The sequence below is a fragment of the Rhodamnia argentea genome, chromosome 11 (assembly GCF_020921035.1).
Source record: "Rhodamnia argentea isolate NSW1041297 chromosome 11, ASM2092103v1, whole genome shotgun sequence".
Lineage (NCBI taxonomy): Eukaryota > Viridiplantae > Streptophyta > Magnoliopsida > Myrtales > Myrtaceae > Rhodamnia > Rhodamnia argentea.
Window position 1 is genome coordinate 17602162 of NC_063160.1, and position 21512 is coordinate 17623673.

General features: G+C 41.7%; 4 protein-coding genes across 9 annotated transcripts; 2 read left to right on the forward strand and 2 right to left on the reverse strand.

Annotated features, from left to right (window-relative positions):
- Positions 1-269: 269 nt before the first annotated feature.
- LOC115747303 (non-lysosomal glucosylceramidase) lies at positions 270-14060 on the reverse strand. Of its 4 annotated transcripts, XM_030683404.2 has the most exons (21): positions 14049-14060; positions 7905-8049; positions 7756-7820; positions 7440-7550; positions 6543-6599; positions 6387-6457; positions 5953-6052; positions 5651-5721; positions 5425-5525; positions 5232-5335; positions 5097-5150; positions 4894-4949; positions 4742-4780; positions 4486-4630; positions 3646-3827; positions 3503-3570; positions 3195-3267; positions 3056-3117; positions 2054-2981; positions 1209-1499; positions 270-794 (listed from the first exon to the last, which is right to left on the reverse strand). In XM_030683404.2, exons 3-21 carry the CDS (start codon positions 7813-7815, stop codon positions 518-520), a joined length of 2850 nt encoding a protein of 949 aa, XP_030539264.2. In that variant the 5' UTR covers positions 7816-7820; positions 7905-8049; positions 14049-14060; the 3' UTR covers positions 270-517. The 4 variants fall into 4 exon arrangements, with proteins under 4 accessions (XP_030539264.2, XP_048128014.1, XP_048128013.1 ...); XM_048272057.1 differs by lacking the exons at positions 7756-7820; positions 14049-14060 and adding an exon at positions 7662-7755 and having other exon boundaries at positions 7905-8045; XM_048272056.1 differs by lacking the exon at positions 14049-14060 and having other exon boundaries at positions 7756-8049.
- Positions 13326-17180, forward strand: LOC115747244 (DUF724 domain-containing protein 10-like). 3 transcript variants are annotated; one of them, XM_030683305.2, is made up of 7 exons: positions 13391-13929; positions 14382-14615; positions 14750-14873; positions 14941-15021; positions 15608-15760; positions 15846-16533; positions 16884-17180. In XM_030683305.2, exons 1-7 carry the CDS (start codon positions 13480-13482, stop codon positions 16885-16887), a joined length of 1734 nt encoding a protein of 577 aa, XP_030539165.1. In that variant the 5' UTR covers positions 13391-13479; the 3' UTR covers positions 16888-17180. The 3 variants fall into 3 exon arrangements, with proteins under 3 accessions (XP_030539168.1, XP_030539165.1, XP_030539167.1); XM_030683307.2 differs by having other exon boundaries at positions 15644-15760; XM_030683308.1 differs by lacking the exon at positions 14941-15021 and having other exon boundaries at positions 13326-13929.
- Positions 17181-17808: 628 nt separating this feature from the next.
- Positions 17809-19084, forward strand: LOC115747254 (glucuronoxylan 4-O-methyltransferase 1). The gene is made up of 2 exons (XM_030683333.2): positions 17809-18837; positions 18870-19084. Exon 1 carries the CDS (start codon positions 17952-17954, stop codon positions 18822-18824), a length of 873 nt encoding a protein of 290 aa, XP_030539193.1. The 5' UTR covers positions 17809-17951; the 3' UTR covers positions 18825-18837; positions 18870-19084.
- Positions 19085-19417: 333 nt separating this feature from the next.
- LOC115747255 (ras-related protein RABA2a) lies at positions 19418-21508 on the reverse strand. The gene is made up of 2 exons (XM_030683334.2): positions 21149-21508; positions 19418-20209 (listed from the first exon to the last, which is right to left on the reverse strand). Exons 1-2 carry the CDS (start codon positions 21311-21313, stop codon positions 19727-19729), a joined length of 648 nt encoding a protein of 215 aa, XP_030539194.1. The 5' UTR covers positions 21314-21508; the 3' UTR covers positions 19418-19726.
- Positions 21509-21512: the final 4 nt, after the last annotated feature.

Consider the following 21512-nt stretch of genomic DNA (forward strand, 5'->3'; position numbering starts at 1 on the left):
ATAAATACACTTAATTCTGTTCATCTTGAAGAAAACGGAACCTGTTCAGAGAGTCTTGCGCATTTTCACTGGTGAAACCGGGGAAGGTAGGTCTGTGAAAGGTAGTAGACTCCTGGGGGCCAGCGGGGAACTCAACAGCTAGAGAGAACTTCTCTTTTGGAACCAGTTGTTGCATTTCACAATTTGCAGGGAAATAATGAGAGCTTTGAAGATTTGCACGTCAGGAAAACACATCATGGTGTCATTGCAGGAGATACGCTCTCCTCTTAAAGGGAAATCGACGTCCTTTTTCTTGTCTCCCTTCATGCTAAGCATAACCAGATGATACTACAGCCTTAAGAGATTGTAAAGTCACCCGAAGCACTTTTACAAGATATTGCCTATTCAAAATCTTATGATAAAATACATTCAATTACACTTCTACTTTTACCAGTTATTTACCCGATTCTTGTTCTAGACAATTTACTCTGACTAATGTGCCGTACAAATGATCACTTATTCTGAGGTTTTATTTGCGTCACATCCACATCCGCTTGCAAGTATAGTCAAATACAACCTGGAAGATACTTCTGGTTGTTTCCTCTTCTGGCAGCTTCAGAAGTCGTGCCACTTTGGTGAATCCCGCATGCTGTCGAAGCAAATCGTCTTCACTTACTTCAGGTTTCATCTCCTGCCTGGAAGAATTTCTTCTTGATAATGCCCACTGCATTGCCCATATGGCCAGAGGACGCATGTAACCAAGAGATCTATATTCATCATTGTCGTTCCAACTTTCAGGAGTTTGAAATGAACAGCTGTAACCACAACAGGAACACAAGCGTGAGATGAACTAAAGTGCGAAAAATCTGGAACCACATATTTTAGTTCCGATGAATCTCTTCTATAGAGGACGAACGTCAGTACTAGGGGTATCTTTCAGCTACAAATCAGCAGAAAATCATTTTCAAGGTTAAATTACATGGCTTCCACTATACTATTTCTTGTATTTGAGAAGTAAAGTACTAAGCTTTTTTGAGCCACATCAGTATTTTAGAAGATTATTACCCAAGCAAAAACAAAATATGGTTAAGTCTTTGGGAAGAGTCAGATCTTAGAAGGAAGTCAAATTCTCTGGACATCTTAATACCAGATTAAGAACTTCAAGTATTCCATTTACTAAATGTGCTTATATCCTGAATTCAGGAACTAGAAAGGAAAACGCAACATACCCAAGTCCCCGTTCAGACCATGCAGCTTCATATATTCCACTGGCCGTCTGAAATGCCATATCAATCATGTCTTCTTGAATCATTGTTGCAGCGAGACCATATGTAACTCCTGACCAAATTTCTCTCGATTGCATTGATGACATGTCCACACTTCCATCTGGCAACATTCCATTTATAGCCCCTCTTCTTCCATCCTTAAACTTTAAGACATTATAATTGTAAACTTTTTCCAAAGCACTTTTAGCTTTAGACTCGTCAACAATATGATGAAGGCCACAGGCGCGAGCATACCTACAAAATCACTTCTAAATAAGTCATCATTCGCCTTATGTTAGTGCAAGAACCGAAATTGAGAATCTCTAAACCCACCACTCGACATTAGACCCAATCATGATCATAACCTCATGCTGGCCCAATAGGACCGCCCATCATATGGGTGGGTTTGACTATTTATATGAGCGAGCCAGTACAAGCAATTCCCTTCTTGGGCACGGCCAAGCACAGAAAATGGGGTTTTCCAGTACTAATCAATTTTATGAAGAAACTCTGACAATTTTTTGATCATTGTTGGGAATGGGAAAGGGCTATTAGGCCTGATATTAGTGCCGGCTTAAATTCCAGGCGTGCTTCTTTTCATGGGGCTAGGCTCAAGCCTGCTCCAAATATGGTCATCTGCAGTTGATGTCTAAGTCATATAACTTTTCTTGGAGCAAAAGTCTCCATTTATTCTCAACTTATCAAAGAACCAATATCCTGATTTACCTTCCAAAAAAATTCGTCACCTAATATAGTTACCTATGTTTCGGGAAAAAAAAAATTACAAGAGAAGAAAGCAGAACACATACCATTGGCCGGCCAACTGATCGGCCTGTATGGATGAACTTTGTCTGCTGCTGCTGCTGTCATAATTAAAGTAAGAACCATTCCATAGCTTCTTATAAACAACTTTTGCCTTCTGAAACTTGAACCAGAAGTAAGCCGCTGAACCCTTGTCACCAACTTCACGTGCCAGGGCAGATGCAGCCTGAAGGGCTGCCACCCACAGTCCACCACTGTATGCACTCACGCCAGATGCAGACCATGTGTCATATGTCTGATCAGGAAACCCATCATTCTCAATCATTCCATCTCCATCCTTATCAAACTGGTCCATGTAAGCCATTGCAACATAAACAGAAGGCCACACAGCCTGTGCAAACTTTTTGTCACCAGTGGCCACCACGTCCCTGTAAACTTGAAGAACAAATTTTGGATTCAAATCCTTCCACCTATCTGTATCATATAGATTATAGGCGTTTACTTCAAACCATGGATCACTGATACCAATATCATGGGGAACAGCTCCCAGGACTTTTCTTGGAACCCATTGTCCATTGCTCAAGAGTCGCATCTTAGAAGGATCATGCATCATCACTGCTGCTGCAAAGTCCCGCTGTACACTGAGTTGGAGTTTGGGAAAGAGCATGACTAGAGCAAATGAAGAATAAAAGTGGACATCATAGGTGTTCCACATATGATATTCTATTCCTTCAAAATAAAGAAATTGACCAATGTTTTCTTCTCCTTCTTGAAGCAAATTTGTGCCGAAAGCAGAATTAGATGCGACAGGAGTATGTACTCGCTCAAGGACTGAGGTCATTCTTTCTAAAATATCAACAGCAGTCTCAGGTCGAGAAGTGACATCCATTGATTGCTCCAAATGGGATCTCAACCTGTCAAGGGAGAACTTTCTTTCTTCAAGGCTAACCAAACTGCAAATTGGAGGTGATCCATCTGCAAGAGTGGGAGTCAGAAAAGGCCAACCACATTGAATAAACCTTGAACAGAAGTCTAAGTTGCACAATTACCTGTCCAAACTGTTCCCCCAGAATTAAGATAATAGAGCTCATTGAAGAGAGTGATAGGGTACCTGCACCGAATGTCCGCTTAGATAACACTTTCAATACGGTTAACAGCCTAGCTCCTGCAATTCACATATAGGCTCACCATTCAGGAAGCGTCTTGTCTTCAAGAACAGGTCTCTGCCAGGCTTCTATCTGGGACTCCCATTGCCCATGTTCTATTTTAGAATAAAATGAGAAAGATATCAGCAGAAATCTTTGGGGGCAAAATATAAGAAAATGCCATTCAGCATCACATAACCATATACAAGATACTCAATTGCAGTAGCAAAACTGGATCACTGTTTATGGCTATTCATCAATTACAAAAATCAATCGATCTACAAAGGACCAAAAGAATTATTTGTTAAGAAAACTAATCGCCTTTGCAGGAATGAAAAACTAAATGTTTACCAAGGATCGCATCATGCGCAATGTTTGCCGCAGCGTCTCCATGTGTACCATAGAATTTGGTATACCTCCTGTACAAATTGTTTGTCATCAAACCAGCGATCTATAGATACTTTCAAACTTTTAATTATAACATGTACAGTCACCTGTGATATGTCCTCCCCCGCATAAAGTTTACTTCTGGACAATCCCACGCCAAGGAAAAGTTCACTGTACGCACTGTACCTGGTGGAATTGTCACAGAAGCTGCAATAGCAGCCCCAATAGAAGATCCTGGTTCTGATGGAACCGACACATCCACAGAACTAAGATGGTCAAAGGATCCATGCTATTGACATAGGACAAAATCAGTAAGTTATTCTCGCAGATATAGAGTAAGCATATCCCCTACAATTATTGACAATCTTTACACATGCAATGAACAAAAAGGCAGTATGGTCACTAAGGAATACTTCTTGTGATGAATACAACATCTGCAAAAGACCCTCTTAATAGTTCAAAGTAACCAAGGCCCATAATGATGGCATTAGAGGCAGGTGGTAGCACATTCATATAAACAGAGGCAAGCATAAGCTGGTCATAGAGTGAAACCGAAAACCCCAAAAGGAATTGTTCTACATACATTACTGAACCACTATTTGCAATCTTAGGAAAACCAGATTCTTGAATGACTATTTGCAATTTCCTCAAGTCTTTTATTCAGGGCTTTCCATTTAAAGCTATCTACTACTTAAAACTTGCGATGCAGTTGAAGAAACATCAATGACAAATAATGTGAGTGAAAAAAAAAAGACCAACTATTTATAATTGGAAAATCGAACATTTGCATTAACTTGTGTTAAAACTTCACTTATCAGTTTTTTTTAACTGCTGAACATGCAAGATGACATGTCATGCACAAACGAACAAGTCAAAAACCAAGCAAATATCTTGCTTCTGCTGGAGAACGTGATAGTGAGCTGCATATTCTATGCAAATGAACCAACCTGTTTTATCTCCTTCCACATGTCATTGGCTGAAACACCCTCAAAATTACCGGCTATTCCAAAGCAAGGGCACTCTGAGACATGAACACCTTCAGTTTCCTGAGCTGCGATTGCAAAAGTTACAGGGGGAAGACCATTTGCAGTCCTGGTTCATGAACGATCGTCTGTCTTATTACTTTGAGATAAACAGAGGTAGGTAAACCCATCAAGTAAGTCAAATCAGGAGAAATATACTCTATCAAGGATAGGAACAAACTTGTGATGCAGAAGTACAGTATGGACTCCATCCTTCATCCTGCCATGAGATTATTAAAGTTAGTAACAAACTTCAGCATCACTAATGCAATTTATATATCTGAGTGAATATCTTACATAATTTTTTTTTTTTTTTTTGTAAGGATGTCTTACATAATTTTTGAGTTGGCATGATGACCAGAAAATTCAGACATCCCTCCCACGGAATTCTGTTATGGCATAGATAAACAACATCATATGAGAACTTGGTCGTTCTGCCCAGAACAGTACGGTGGAAGGAAGAATCGATTGATACTACATGGTATGAAATGCTCAATCTTAATCAACAATGCAAAAACAATTGAAAGTGAACTCACGGTCCATGTGAAGAGCAAAGTGACATCTGCAGCAGTATTTCCAGAATTATATAGCTGAAGGGGGGAAACGATGGTTAATGAGAGGTCAGCTGCAAGGAAATTTCTGGAGATCAACTAATTTCATTTCACTCCTACCGTATAAGTAAAAACAGACACGGGAAAACTGCTCTCCTTGTAATTATGAGGAATGAGTGGGGAAATTTGACGGCAGACTATTCTCAGGGCAGGATCTGGTTCACCTGTACATGGAGAATAAGAATGATGCAACCACGTTTCATCTTGAGTTCTAGTTACACCAAATGCTACAGCAATTTTTGTTGAACTTTACCCTCATAAACAGTCCATGCCCTAGGATACAACGCGTGATATGTGGAATTATTACCGCTCAGCTTCCAGTCCCACAATCCAATTCCTGAATTGGGGCTTTCTCTGTTGAAACACATGTTTTCCAGTAAGTTTAAGCTTTAAAACTGCTTCCACTGAATTGATGAGACATGGCCTCATTTCCCACTGTAGTCAATTGTTTCTGAAGAAATACTGAAGAGAACTCTTACTTGAGTTCAGCTGGAGAGCCAGGGCAGAGCACAGTAGAATATTTTTCGCTATTGGGGCGAGAAACAAACACCTGCATGGAATCAAGACATCTGTGGCATCAGTTGCAAATAATCATATCTGAAAATCACACGGCAAGAACCGAAAGTGATAAAGCATGATTACCTATACAGAGTTGAATTCACTATGTAAGCAGAACCATAGATTTTCCACTATAACTAAATACAGATGAAGGTTTTCAAACAAATTGGAATTCGGCAAAGGAGACTGAGAAAGTTTACCAAATTGTAAACAATGAACTTACAGAAAATTGATTAGCTAAAACAGCTTTGTGCTCACATATTCTGGGGAATAGTTGCCAACGCGTAAATTCACCTTGATAGCTTCTTCCAATGCTCCCGGAGCTTGAACAAAAAAATTCACCATGCAAGGAAATTATATTGTGTATACTTCATGGTGATTACTCTAATCGTTTTCCATATCAGGTTAAACAATATTTGAACTGAACTGCTGCAGAAAAATACCAAAGGAAAATCAGTAGCATCTGCAGTTGAGATACAAGCTAGATACAGTGATCATACATCCCTCCCTTCCCTCACCCCCAGGGCAGGGGGGAATAGGGCATGGACATCGTGCTGCAGAATCCTTGATGACTAACATAAGAGTAATGATTTCTACAAGTGCTTAAGATGCATTTCAAGTTGTACTACTGTGGAATAGTAGAGAATGAAAACCCACCCAATACCGCCAAGAGGAATGGCATGAGTTGATGTCACAAGGCGCTTTTTGAAAGGATTCATGATGCTCCCCTAAAAATTTGGTAAAGTGAGGCATTTCTTTTCGTTATCATACGCAAATGCTATACAAGTACATCTAAATTAGATGGATTGCTACCTTCCCCTTTGCAGCTTCTTCTCGAAGCTGACGCCATAGCCGAAAACCTATTGGAGCCTAAAAACCATAGGCAGAGTGCTTAACACACAAAGTAAAAGCACGAAAAAAAGAAAATGCTGAAAAAATCAATGAGTCAATAATAATGTGCTTTCTTGTACTATGGCTGTCTTAAGTATTTGCAGGACAACAAGCGGTCAAAGTGCTTGGAAGTTACCCGCTTCACATTTTAAATCAGCTTAGCTAATTTTTAAAAGACAAATACAATTCAGGTTGTGACAGAACTATTAAATATTGCAATAACCTCCCAGAAACTCCTATAAATTGTTTCCGAAAATTGTAGGCAGATAACTTTTGAAATCAACTACAAAAGACTACTCAAAAATATCATTAGCTATTAGAGCAAACACATATTGAAAATGTCAACCGCATCTCGTGTACTGGCTTCTAGAAATTGTGTAGCTTTCCTTCTTTGATAATTTTGGAACAATACACACACATGAAGTACCCAAAACATGTAATTAGTTATATGAGCACCGGATGAACCCAAAAAAAAAAAAAAAAAACCAATAACATTGCATGTTTCTTGCCTGCAAAAATTACACTCACGATCAGCGATTTCAGAAATTTCGAGTTCATCGTGTATACTGTTACAGATTGGCTTATTGCTATTTACTGATGTAATTATATCTATCGATACCAAGTTCCTGATAGAAAGAACCATCCAGTTAATATCCAGGGCAGTAACTCGTCCATATATAGTGCGAAAGGGGGCCATGATAAGCAAGTATCGACAGTTAATACGCAATTTGACCAATGGAAAACCCAAGCCTGTCTTCATAACAAGTTGTCTCGTCGGGTGGAGCTGCTCAGAAGAGATAAATTAACCGGTGGATGTACCAAGTGGATTGTTTCTTGTAAGGTGAGGGTGAACTCCACGGGGACATTGCCTTGGCTGTTTATCTTGCGTTGCCAAGTGAGCGGTGCAGGCTTCCCAGGGTCGACTTTGATCTGACAAACAGGAGCGACGATGAGACAGAGAGCTTGCGATCGCCACAAGTCGATCGATCAAACTCGAAAGAAACTAAAGATCTCCTAAATGCAACAGCGCGACAGGATCACGTCGAACTCAAGTCCAAGCTACGGTATCAGCAGCGTCAGTCGCTTTTTTCATGCGGAAGCAACAAAGTCGGATGCGATGTCAAAGTCAGCCGACCTGTTCATGATGAGGACGGGCGGAATCGTTATCGGCTGCGTGGTTGCCACTCTCCAACATCTTCCCTGAAGAAGAAGGGTAACGGACGAATTGGAAGGCGAACGGCGAAGCGCAGTAAAATCGAGCGAGACGAGGATCGGGAAGCGAACCTGCGAAGAGCGCACAGAGGTGTGTGGGCGTGGCAGGAGAGAATGCGATCGCCGGCTGTCCCTCGCTCTGAATGGATATCGGGGCAGTCAAAGAAGACGAAGGATTGGCTTGGTCATCTCATTGCTTGCGGGCTTTCAGTTGCAGCTGCAGGCGTTCAGGATTGGATGAATATTCAAATGCCTTTGGAGGCCCCCGCATTTATACCCCCTTTTCACTTTGGCAACCCGAATGTCGTTTTCTCCCTTTCCTTGTTTTTGCAGAGGAGGCCCCGGCATTTATCCCTCCTTTTCACTTTTGGTCCAGGTCCACTTTAAATTTTTTATCTTTTCCATTATTACATAAAGGCACAAATAATTTCTGAATTTTGGCCTAATATATAACGTGATATTTATACATTTAATTTATTTAACATGGTCTATGAAATTTTGATATATGTTCAACTCAGTCCCTAAACTTTATGAATAATTTAAATTTTATATTTCCATTAATTCAATTTCATGAACAATATTGAACATTGCAATATAACTTAAGGACTACATTGAACAAATTAAAAATTCAAGAATTATATTATACATTAAGCTACAGTTTAGGAGTTATATTGAACCAATTAAAAATATTTGGCAAAAATTTAAGAACTATTTGTGTTATTTTCCCTTTCAATTTTCTATACCATTTTATTTCCTTTTTTTCATTTTATTTGCTACTTTCTAGGGCCAGCATCGCAATTTTCGTTTCCTCATAGCAAACCTAATGTAATATTTCGAGTGTATTAATAGCGAGACGAGTGACGTCAATCGTTATAATCGTATAATTTTGTGCTCTTTCATCTATCTAGTATCTATCTTACTTGCATCATACAAAATGCGTGTCATGACATTTTTGTTCGGATCGAATGAGCAAGTTGAGTTAATGTCGTCGAGTTGTGTAGGATGAGTGACTGAATTAATATCTTTTAGAAAGAAATATTTATTTTCTCATTAATTTTTTGTTAATTTAAATTTCATGGATGCTAAATACGTTTCCTCAAGTTTTGATTTTGCGGCTTGTTGAAGTAATTTTCATGTTGAGATAGTCATTTTTCTTTTTGTCGACTTCAATTTTAAGAAATCCCTCTCTTGATTGTTGCAGAGAGGTTGAATCGCTTCTCCCATCAAAAAAAAAAAAAAAGGTAAAATTTCCCACTTTCAAGTTTGAAAAAATATTGACGTTGGAGATGGTAAATGAAGAATTGTGTCTGAATGCTTTGATTGAAGAAGCAGTTCCATTTAGGTTGATAGCGGGGTTTTATTAGTGTCGAAATTATTTTCGATCTTCAGGTCCGTCGAACCCATGTGATGATGATGATGTTTGTTCATAATAGCAAAAGAAGATAGTTGAATTGGGAAGAAATTGCAAGACAAAGGCTAAAGCAAATTTAATGAACATGTTTGTTTGTTTGTTTGTTTTTTTTTTTTTTTGTCCCTCTTCCTTTTCTGAGACAAAGCCAATCCCAGACAGGAAAATCAAATGGAGAAAAGACACTCTCACTCATTCGTGAATTGTGATAGATTGAAAGAGGTGACTTGGTTTCTTGAAGAGCACCTACATAAATAAGGAGCTGCGCAAATTTGGTTGGTGGGGGGACCTATCTGCAAATTTGGCTTTCTATGCAACACGTTTAAGAGTTTTGACAATTCTGTATAAAACCAACAACCCCCGCACCTTTTGTGTCCTGTCGCGTTGGCCGCATCAGCATTTAACTAACCGCCGTTCAGCCTTTTTCTGCTTCGTTCCTTTCGAGCTCCACCTGTACGTGGTCCCTCCCCCACCCCTCATCGACTTCAATCCAAATTGAGACACCTAAAAAAAATCGCTTGAGTCGCTTAAAACGAATCTCTCGAGACCGGCTATGATTCGTTTACGTGGCTTGTGTCGGCACGTGGTCAATTGGATTTTAGGTCCTGTTGGACTGCTCATTATGGGCTTGACCCAACACCCAAGTCACGTACATTGCAATTAGAGAGAAGTGTCCAAAAAAATCCTAAACCTATTACATTTTTTTTTTAATTCAATCATAAATATTTTAATTATATTAATTGAATCTTAAATCTTTTCATATTTTGTCAATTGAATTCATCTAGTTAATTTGAGCCGAAAATTATTGATGTAGACGTCAGCTGTTTTACGTGCCACGATTGACGAATGTGGAAATCTTTTGAATTTTTTTTTTCAATTTTTTTGAATTTTTTTAAGGGCCGGATGCGAGCTGCCGAACAAGGCTCAGCGATCCCCACCGGCCACCGGAGGCTTTGTGAGCCCTCACCGACTATGACTCTCGCCTAGTGGTGGGCTGGGGTTGCCGACCCTTGGCCCGGCACTTAACATAATTTTTTTTTTTGAAAGTTTTCCACATAAATGGCGGTTGTGCCTCGTAGGACAGACGACATCCGTATCAATAATTTCTGATAAAAATTGATCGAATTGACTCAATTGGCAAAATTGGAAAAGATTTAGGACTCAATCAACACAATTAAAATATTTAGAATTAAATTGATCAAGATGCAATAAGTTTAAGACTTCTTGGGTAATTTTGCCATTCATAACTTACTAAATTGCAATAGTTCGTGGCCTCTTTATCCTCTTCACTTCATATCGTAAGGAAAAACTCCAAATGACTATAGTTTTCACAAACAAGCCCAAAAACTAACCTCATCTATAAAACCGGCGAAAAATAGTCGCGTCCATATAAGAGTGACAAAAATTGCAAAAGAAATTATGAAAGTAACAAAAAGTTATAGTTAGGGTGTTTTCAGAAATGAGTTAGGATGGTTCTAAAATGAAAATGGTTGAATGTAAGCATAAATAATTTGAAAGACTTATGTACAAAGATTGAGATTAATGTTAATCGTCTTAAATTCCTACTTTCTCTATTATTTAGTATGGTAGAGTTCATCTTACAATTAACTCTAATAGTTTGAAAATCATATTTAACTTTATCGAAAATAAGTTTGTTGCGCTTAGCAACAATTGGAGTGCCCCGAGTATCAAGTTTGGAGCGAGTGACAATCAGCATACGGTATCTTGAAATATGACTTAGAAGGAAAAACCCAACAACAACAACAACAATAACGATGTGCAATGTGATCCCTCAACTTTAAGTTTTACCAATATGGTCCTTGAAATTTTGGAATATATTCAACTCAATCTCTAAATTTGAATCAATGGAAGGACTGCATTGAATACCTTCCAATAGTTCGGGGACTAAGTTGAGAATATTTGAAAAGTTCGGAGACTATATTTGTCAAATTAAAAGTTTAGGATCCACATTATATATAGGTTAAAGTTCAACATCTGTACATCTTGGTCAAATTAATAGTTCAAAGATTATATTGCACATTGAATCAAAATTTAGGGGCTATTTGTGCCATGATCCCTAATAATAATAATCACATGCAGCTAAAATACCGAGTTAAATTCCATTAGACCACGGGTAACTACCTGTACATAGGAGCTTTTTTTTATTTTTCTCTTGGCAGTTTCTAATATTAGGTCATACGACAAATAAAATGTCGTCTTACATGATAAGAGGGTTTACTCCTCTCCTTGTAAATTTAAGTTCAATTTTCGATGAGAAGTATATATATATATATATATATATTTTTTTTTTTGTCAGAATGAGAAGTATAATTTTGAATGCCACGAGGCCGAGAAAATATTCGGCGCTCAGCAAACTCCACTGTATTAGACCATTCAATTGGCAACAAGTGGCACCGTGGGGGCCCACCCTCAGAAAATTAAAGAAACACTCTCTCTCCTTCTCTCTGTCGCCCCTCCCCCCGGTTGACAGATCGCAGCCCCTGCACATAGCAACCACGAGCCGCCGTGGAGCTCGGGTTCTGGCCCTTCTTCTTCCGCTTCGCCGCCGCGGGACCACCCTGTAGACGGCCAGCGCGAGGAGGTTCACGATGGTGCACGGGCAGCAGCAGCACAGCGCTACACAGTCCGCGGCCGCCCACCCCGCCGCCTCGGCCAAGCGGGCCCGTCCCCTAGCCGTCGTCGTCGCCTTCGCCACAGCGGCCGTCGATTCGTTCTCCTCCCCGCTAGGGTTGGGAAGCAGCGGTTGCCTCCGGTTGGCGACCAGCGGGTCGAAGAGGGATTGCCGAGTCATTCGCGATTGTTGTTGGTGCTTTTGGGTTCGAAGAGGAGGGAATTTTGAGTAGGACAAAGAAATGGAAAGAGAGAGGGTCCTTCAGGTTCTGGAGCTCAGGTTCGAGGTTCTGGGCAAGTTGTCGGCGATGAACGGGTGGCGAGTCTCGTCGATGTCGATGTCGACGGAGATGGTCATCTTCTCGGGGATGGCGAGCGTGGTGGAGGGTGGAGAGGCGGAGGAAGACGCGGAGCTTTCATTCCATGGAGTTACAGAGAGACGGAGGGAGTTTTTAGATTTTTTTTATTAGGGTGCCCCACCCTTGCCGCAACCCGCCCAAAACCACGGACCCAACAGTGCCACTTGTCACCAATTGAATGGCCTAATGCATGGATGACGTGGAGTTTGAGGAGCACCGAATATTTTCTCAGCAAGTCCAGACAGGAGGGTGTGGTCCTCGATATCGATTGGGGAGACGGAGCACAACCTATCCGCTATAAAAGAAAAAGAACTAATTTCAAGTCTATAATACAGTGTCTTAGTGAAACACACTTCCATGTTAATCATTTGCAAAAAGTGTAAACAATTTTATGGCCAGAGTAATGAATATTAACCATTGAACTTTTCTTTTGTGATTAGCAACCATATATAATCGTTTAGACCAGTTTGGACTAGTTTTTTTTTCTCCCGTCGACTAGTCCACCTCCGTTGGCGATTTTAAGCGTGTGCATTGCATACATCAGTACGGTACATTTAAAATTTTACTCTCGGGATGTTCCCAAAAAGACTTGAATCGAGATCACAAATAGATGAATATACACAATCGGCATTGAAGCAAACACCTTACTAGTGACAAGCACTTAGATATTATACATGTGAACTACTAACGCTACACTTAGCATAACTAACCTACCATTAATCATAGCACTAGCTAAAGTTTTTTTTTTTTTTTCTATCTCATTAATACTCCACGCTTGTACCGATGGATTTAAAAGTGGCTTTCGTCCATACGATCCTTAAAAATTCGACGTGTCAACATGTAGTTAAAAATCTGACGTGACTAGAATCTCGATCGACATAACAGCACGCGTCTATCGTTACGTCATGTCCGTTTGTCCGCCATTATCGACAAACGTAACCTCATCACATTTTTGACGAATCACTAAATACAAATTTAGAGCACTGGACATGAAGAGGGGGGTTTTGGGGTGCATTTGCCATGTGCCATTTGCCATTTGCGATTGGTTAAAAAAAGCAGCACAAGGCAGGCAAACAGCTGTAGCCCACACACACAGAGTCGCAGTCCCAGTCCCAACCGCGGTCCACAGCAAGCGCGTGCATCGGGGACTCTACTCTCTGTACCACTTGCTCCGAAGCGTCTCGCCTTACCCCCTCTCCGTCTGTGCGAAGAGGAGTCTCCGCCATTTCTGCCCCCGCCAAAGGAGGAAATGGGTAGCGCGGAGTACTGGAGCAAAGGGTCTCGCGTCGAGGTCACCAGCAAGGAGACGGGCTTCAAGGGCGCCTGGTTTGACGCCATCGTCGTCGAACCCCCCGTGTACCACAAATCCAAGTACAAGAAGAAGCGGCTCACCTTGATCGAGTACACCACCCTCCTCTCCGATGACGGCGACACGCCGCTCAGGGAGTACAGCGACGCCATCTTCATCCGGCCCTTGCCTCCGGGAGAGGGGGAGGAAGTGGTCCTGGAGGAAAATTTGGTGGTGGACACTTACGACCGGGACGGGTGGTGGGCGGGAGTGATTGCAAGGATCACGAAGCAAGGCGACTACTTGGTGGCTTTCGACGACCCACCGCATGTCCTCGTGTTCCCCCGCGACCGATTGAGGCTGCACCGGGATTTCCTCAACGGCAGATGGAGTCTTCCCCCTAAATTCTCGGTACCTGTTCTTCGCCCCTTTTTCTCTCTTTCTTTCTTTTCTGCTTCAATGGATACGTGGGTTAGTTTCGCAGCGCGTTGTTTTTATTTTTTATTATTTATTTTTATTTTTTGCATAACGCCTTTCGGATTAACCTAGGATAACGTTTATCATGAGTTCGATTGAAGTGATGTCCCAACAATTTCGTGATTTCCATGTGCATTGTTAGGGTTCTACTGTGATGTGAAGGTTGCTTGCTGCATGATTTCCCCCGATTAAGCATCCTCGCCCATTTCCTGTTCCTGCAAACTAAAGTGGCTCTCAGCTTTATTAAAAAAAAAAAAAAACGAAAGAAGAAGGGAGGAAGGAATCTGTCCAGGGACTTTCAGTCCTGTTGGGGTTTTCCAATTTATCACCCTTCGCCATTTTGCGTGGTTCGATTTTCGTGCTTGATATTCTGGTTTTGCTTGCAGGAATTCTCTGACTATCTCAATGAGCTGATTGCCCTTGCCGAAGGCCATAACACCAATAATGGAAAGGCTACTGAAGTTTGCGTCACCGCACTTATACCATGCTCAATCAAGCAATCAACTCCTAATGAGATGTTGACTTCTTCAAACGTCGGCTCCAGCGAGAAGGAGACAGAGCAGCAGAGCTCCCGCTATGATTCCCTGCGTTTTCTCCCTCCCAAGAAGAAGCGTAAAACTGTAAGTGCAGCTGGTAATGTGACTGAATCGATTAGTATTAATCTCTATTTTAATGTTTCTTCGAATATATTCTCTTCATGGCTTCAACTGAACCGTCGTGTATTTTTTCCTCCTGCTGGATGTTTATTCCACAGCTAAATGAACCCTCTAGTGAAAATAACTGTGCTTCTCAAAGCAAGGACACGGGAACAAGTAATCAGAAAAAGAGACGAAGGCTTGTGAAGTTACATGCCCGGACTGAAAATGCTTCAAGGACAGGTATAGTCATTCTAAGCTGCTAGTATTTGCTTTCTTCCACAAGAAACATTGATGGATTAGTATGTAGGCAACAAGAAGGGAGCAGACGAAGGATCTTCTGCAGCCAATGAACTGGGGTTCCCAGTGACGCCAGTGGAACATTTGAATGGTAAGGCCCTCGTTGGCCAGGCACCAATTGTTGCCGGAGTCTCTGGTTATAATTTTAAGAGGATTGCATTTATGAAACTGAATGCTTTTAGTGTTATCACGAACATATTCTGATCCCTTTGCTGGTTCCAAGATAGATGCTTTTGGCATAAGTGAATAATGGCTTTGGTTTTGGCCTGTATAACTTGATTTGGTGCAAATAATCTAATATCTTGCCGCCATGTACTTATTTACATACTCTAGCCATCAAAAGCTGTTCTGTGAGCCTCCACCAAGTAGGTTCAACATTCAAGGCCTTATCTTCTTATTTTGAATTTCATGGAGCATGTGTCAAAGACATATCCTCTGGCTTCACAAGATATCTTGCAATTGAGTAACTGAGTTGAGAGACTTTCGTTAGAATACCCTGCCTACTTAAGTATCCAAACCAAATCTGCTTTCATGATATACAAGTCTTCCAACTATGGGAATAAATACCTGAGTTGAGAGACATGTTGTATTCAGCACGCATCTACAGAAACTGCGAGTAAAGGTCATTTGGTATGGCCTATTTTTTCTCACATTCATTCCCATTTTCTCACTCACAGGCTCTCGAGATGCATCTGCTGAAATGTTAGCTGCAGCTTCTGAAAAGCATAGTGTGGCAAAAGTAGTAGAAGATGTCGCAGGGGATAGAACCAACTCAGGGGTCAAAGGATCGATGCTTGGAGAATTACATTCTCAAGTATTGGATAGATCTGGTAAAGCACCTTTCTCCAAGAATTAAATTAGTTTAAGAAAAGAGTTGCTTCACTTGAATGAACTTTTTTCTTTTGTTGTATCTAGAACATTCTCGTCTTGGTGGGGTGAACCAAGTGAATGAGGCAAGAGAGATCATTCAGGTTGAGGAGGACGCGGACCTTGAGGGTGAGATTGAGGGTGACACTAGGCCAAATCAAAGGCCGACCTTGCCTTTTGTGAAAACCTCACCAGTATGGAAAGCAGTGGAATCTTTGGAAGTATTCCAAAAGTTTCCTCAAGCACCTCATTTTCTACCTTTGAGTGATAGCAAAGCAGGATGTCGCGAAGGACTGGCCATTGCCAAGATGGTGACTTTTGCCAATACGGTACAGATGGCTTCCAAATTGAAGATCACCGATCCCAAAAGTAGATTTACTTCCTGTTTGGAAGACCTTGGAGAATTAGAGGTGCATGGTTTTGATGCCCAAGTGATCAAGAGTCGTTTGACAAGGCTGCTTTCAATAAAAGATGGACTTAAAAAGGTTGACAAAAAGTGGGATGAAGCTGAAGCTCAAATTTCAGGGCTTAAGAATGAGAGAGTCAAAATCGAGGAAAAGATCGAAAAGATCATTAAGGAGATGAGACGTTTTCAAGATAAACTGATCCTAGCCTTAACAGAGAAGGAGAAGAAAGATTTTGAAATCACAATATTGAGTACCAGTGTTGACATCATGCACGAAGCAGTTCAAAGTGCCCAGCATGAATTCGAAGAACATTTAAACGATTTAGCCCGGTAAACACGACCTTGCGCCCCTTTTTTTGCATCACTTTACTTGACTTGTGTATGTGAGATGTAAGTCAAATAAGGTATTCTGTTCTATCCCATGATGCTGTGTTGGTTGCTTGTTCTTTTGCTTATTTGGAGTGTTGTATGTATATTAATCAGAGGAAGTGTGGGCTTAAAAAATCCACTGGTCCTTCCAAATACCCACTCTTCATCTCGCCAATCGTTCTCCTAGTAGGCTATTATCCATAAGTGCTTTAGCAAATATCGTGATGAAAATCACGTTTAAGTATCCATTACTTGCTGGTATTATCTATTGGTTTGTAGTAACTCTCTGTCTAATTGCGTACTTGCTGCAGGTGAGAAGGAGGAGTAGTGGCGCGGGACACCGCCAGTAACCTTAACTATCTTTCTGCGGACTTGCGTGCGAAATATACTCCTCTTTCTGGTTTTAGCAGTAGCACTGTCTATACTTATGCCTGACTTGGAAGTGACCCGCTTTTATATTGGAGTTGGTCTTTTGTATATTGTTAGCCCAGGACATAGAGATTCAACTCTGGAGTGTTGTCTGTGTGTCGAACATCTGATGTGTGGATGGAACTTCAGTTTAATGTAGATGACAGTTATTCTATGACTTAAAAACTTTCTTGTGGGTCTCTTGTTTGTTCTTTGCTTTGCCTGTGAAAATTAATTATTCACTCGTGCTTAATAAGAAATTACGTTACTTCATCATACAAAACCATATGTAAAATTTACTCTTTTCAGACAGTGCTAGGTTCAAGTATAATGGAGATTATCCACACCCGTGAACATATATTTGGAGAGGGTTACTTTGCAAACATTTGATGCATTTCAACCTTTTCATTTGGCTCTTGCTTTATTGTTTGATAACAATACAAAAGCATCATCTTGGAGTTGGTGTTGGTAATAATGTAGTTACAAGACAGACAACAATTTACAATTGGTCAGAAAAAAACTGCAAGACGGACCTGAAAACTGTTTGCTGTCTCTATGGACTTGCTTCTAAATGAACTGAAAATGCAAACGAGGTTTTGGTTTTGTGATGATTCCGCTTGCGGGCATTGCATTTCGGCTGATTCGCTGGACCAACCTCATATAACGCCAACCAACCTCAATATGAAACCTAAGGTGAAGCTCATATCTTCACTTGGGATCCACCAACAAAGGCATTGCTTCATTAGCACTGCTGGTGCTTACTGGCTGGTAGCTCTCTTGTCTTCTTCAAATCACCTGATGGTTTCTTCCCTTCCTATCTAAGCATGACCACTTACGTGTCCCATCTTCTACCATTTCAGAGTCCCTGGCTTCTATAACCTGAGATGTAACCTCTCTTTTGCTTCGCATTCGGCAGCAGAGAGTTTCTTTTTTCTGCTTCCTGGATCAAAACGAAGGATAGAACTAGAAGCATGAAGCCCAAGAGCAATTACCCCCTCAAGCACAAGCTCATTCTCCTTGGCATCTTCCTCGCATTCCTTGTTATCTTCCTTTCGAGATCAAGCTTTTCATCCACCCATGATGTCGTCTATTCGGTTGCGCAAAACTCCTCCTTGCAAGCCTCATCAGAAGCAAAAGCGTCCGACTGCTCGCCCACTTGTTCCAAGATCCCCAATCCATTAGCACAAGCTCTCATCCACTACACAACCTCCACCATCACCCCTCAACAAACGCTCAAAGAGATCTCGGTGACTGCCCGAGTCCTCAAAAAGAAATCCCCGTGCAACTTCCTCGTGTTCGGACTCGGCCATGACAGCCTCATGTGGAGCTCCCTCAACTACGGCGGGCGAACCGTCTTCCTAGAAGAAGACGCGGCATGGATAGAGCAAATCAGACGAAGGTTTCCGATGTTGGAGTCATATCACGTGACCTACGACAGCAAGGTGAACCAGGCAGATAACCTAATGGAGGCAGGGAAGGTGCCAGAGTGCATGGCGGTGAGCGACCCGAGATACTCCATGTGCCAACTCGCACTCAAAGGCTTGCCGACCGAAGTTTACGAGATACAATGGGACCTTATCATGGTCGATGCGCCGACAGGATACTATGAGGAGGCACCAGGGAGGATGACAGCGATATACACGGCTGGGATGATGGCTAGGAATAGGAACAACGGAGAGACAGATGTGTTTGTGCACGACGTTAACAGGTCCGTGGAAGAACAGTTCTCCAAGGCATTCTTGTGTGAGGGTTACATGAAAAAACAGGAAGGGAGGTTGAGGCACTTCACCATCCCTAGCCACAGAGGCGAGTCCAGCTTGCCCTTCTGTCCCACTCTAAATTAGTGGCCAAGGCGAATTTTCCGGATTTCTATCTCATGGAATCCTGATTTTTTTCATGTTCATGGAGTGGCCACAGGGCCACTGACGTGGGTCTAGGACAGTTTTGAGCTTATAAATAAGCATGTGTGCTGTAGTCCTTCCTTGTCATAAGCATCACTTTTCTCCCTGCAATGTAAATGCATTTGGGCTACTGCAATTTTCTTATATCTTCCTGCGATTTATACACCATGTCTGTTTAAAAGCTCCGCCTTGTTCATTGCTTCGATGTGTTCTCTCTTTAGGTGAAGGATACAAAAACAGCTTTCAGCGTCCCAAGCACTCAAAATTGCATTTGCATTCACAATAAAGTTTTTGGGTGGTCATTTCCATTCAAATAGATAAAGGACCTACCACATCATAATCCGTAATCCAACAGTTAAAAGATGCAAGACTGTTCCCTAATGAGCTTGATGAACAGAGTGCAGACATCTAATTTTTCAGAGAATATGGTCAACACAAAAAAGCAAGATAGCCTAAACTTTTCCTTGCTTCCTACGTTGTTGTTTCTGTTTCACATCGTTAGAGATTTACCCACAAGTACATGACATTGGAATGAGTTTCTCAACTCTTCCTTCTCATACAACAGAACCACAAAGCTCGCCAATTTTAAATATTCACTCTCAGTACACACTTCAACATTCCAATATTCTTCCACACACTCTTAGCTGAGAAAAATTTCCTACAACTCATCATAAAAATGTAACTCAAGCCATCACAAAAGATCGTCGAATGACCCAATAATAATCATGGAAACAGTCAAAAATTTGGAAAAGAAAAAAAAAAAGATAAGGGACATCATATAAACCAGCAGAGAAATTGAGGAAACAAGGAGCACAATGGGAAGGTGAAAGACCATATGATGATCTTCAAGATGAGGAGCAGCATGTCTTCTTCGTGTTGGCTTCTGATTCACCAACTACGATGGTTTTCCCTTCTTTGATGTTGGCAGGTGCAGGCTCTTCTGAGGACAGAGGCTTCTTACTAATTATCCTGTATATCTCTGAGAGAATAGTCTGGAAAGCCTTCTCGACATTCGTCGCTTCGAGCGCAGATGTCTCAATGAAAGAGAGACCCTCTTTCTCGGCATAACTCTGGGCATCTTCAGTAGCCACTGCTCTAAGGTGCTTCAAGTCGGTTTTGTTCCCAATTAGCATGATGACAATGTTGGAATCGGCATGGTCCCTCAGCTCCTTCAGCCATCGACTCACATTGTCAAAACTAGTTGGCTTTGTCACATCATACACTAGAAGAGCCCCAAGGGCACCCCTGTAGTAGGCACTGGTAATTGCTCTATATCGCTCCTGTCCAGCGGTGTCCCATATCTGTGCTTTCACAGTCCTTCCCTCAACCTGATCAAAGAGCAAAATCATGCACTGGTTTATTACACGGAACCAAACACCCCATGGAGGAACTGTGGGATAACTACATATCAATTCAGACGCACTGCTTCGTGGAAGAAGAGAAGAAATAGTTTAATCTTAACCAAACAGACTTGGGAAAACAAGTTGAAATGCCGGTAACCATCTTCCCGTTCCAAGCGACAGGAAGATAATTTAACTCTCAAGCACCACCGGTCTGAGACTCAGGAAGAATGAGAAATCATCATCAATTTAAATTCTTTGATACTATGCAACAATGACAGAGTGTGCAGCCACGGTCCAATGACAACAATACAAACGGGTAACTTTTCCAGATATGTACTGGGATCACATTTTCACTGGTCTGGCTGTATTACAGAACAGATCAAGTATCACCTTGCCATTGGTTCTTGTGGCATGAGAACCCGAGGATCCCTTTTGTGAATACATTCAATACTAACAGAACAACAACGCTCGATCCCAAACAAACTCCAGGTGGCAAAGGAAGAATCTAATAAGCTATCCAATGCAGCAATGCCCGACTTTTGGTGCATTATCAGATACAGGAATTCGACGGATTTCCACCATAATAAAAGGAAGTAACGATTTGTGGAACACACTACACTGATTCCAGGAAATTAAGCAAGAGAAACATCGACGAAGGCATAAATCAGAGGAAGCACAGGCATAAACAGGCAGACGCGTTAGAAAGGGCGATCAAGTTCAAGAACCAAGTCCCGTGCATCTAAACCTCAAGAAGAGGTGCTCCGATTTCCAAAAACAGGCGTGGGCGTGCGCTTGTGCTTGTGCGGATATGGATAACAGTGAAAGAGTAGGGAGCAAAGGGGAGGAGGAGGAAGTTGCGGGTGCTAACAAGTGAGAAAATAAGAGATCTAGGAAGTCGAGGCCCGCAGGGGGAAAGGGACATACTTGGAGGGTGCGGGTGGCGAATTCGACGCCGATGGTGGATTTGGACTCCAAGCAGAACTCGTTGCGAGTGAATCGGGAGAGGAGGTTGGATTTGCCGACGCCGGAATCGCCAATCAACACCACCTTGAACAGGTAATCGTACTCTTCCTCTGCTCTCCTCGCCATTCTATTCTATCCCCCTCTCCTCTGGTTGGGGGGGATCGGAAGAAGAAAGAAGGAGGAGCGGAATCAAATGGGGAAGGGACCTTCGTCAGCAGGAAGCGAACTCGACTCGACTGGGAACGTGCCGTGCCGAGGAAGAAGAAGAAGAAGAGACTTTGATTTGAAAACACCGCAGCCGAGGTTTCTTCGTTTGATAATAATC

Excerpts from the sequence above, each read along its gene's own strand:
- LOC115747254 (XM_030683333.2), top strand. The coding sequence starts at position 17,952 with ATGAAGCCCAAGAGCAATTACCCCCTCAAGCACAAGCTCATTCTCCTT.
- LOC115747255 (XM_030683334.2), bottom strand. The coding sequence starts at position 21,313 with ATGGCGAGGAGAGCAGAGGAAGAGTACGATTACCTGTTCAAGGTGGTG. Across the intron at positions 20,210-21,148 it reads TCGCCACCCGCACCCTCCAA|GTTGAGGGAAGGACTGTGAA; the intron begins GTATGTCCCTTT and ends CTCTTTGATCAG.
- LOC115747303 (XM_030683404.2), bottom strand. The coding sequence starts at position 7,815 with ATGTTGGAGAGTGGCAACCACGCAGCCGATAACGATTCCGCCCGTCCT. Across the intron at positions 3,828-4,485 it reads TGTGGAAGGAGATAAAACAG|CATGGATCCTTTGACCATCT; the intron begins GTTGGTTCATTT and ends CTATGTCAATAG. Across the intron at positions 3,268-3,502 it reads TGCGCATGATGCGATCCTTG|AACATGGGCAATGGGAGTCC; the intron begins GTAAACATTTAG and ends ATTCTAAAATAG.
- LOC115747244 (XM_030683305.2), top strand. The coding sequence starts at position 13,480 with ATGGGTAGCGCGGAGTACTGGAGCAAAGGGTCTCGCGTCGAGGTCACC. Across the intron at positions 14,616-14,749 it reads CCAAGAAGAAGCGTAAAACT|CTAAATGAACCCTCTAGTGA; the intron begins GTAAGTGCAGCT and ends TTTATTCCACAG. Across the intron at positions 15,761-15,845 it reads TCAAGTATTGGATAGATCTG|AACATTCTCGTCTTGGTGGG; the intron begins GTAAAGCACCTT and ends TGTTGTATCTAG.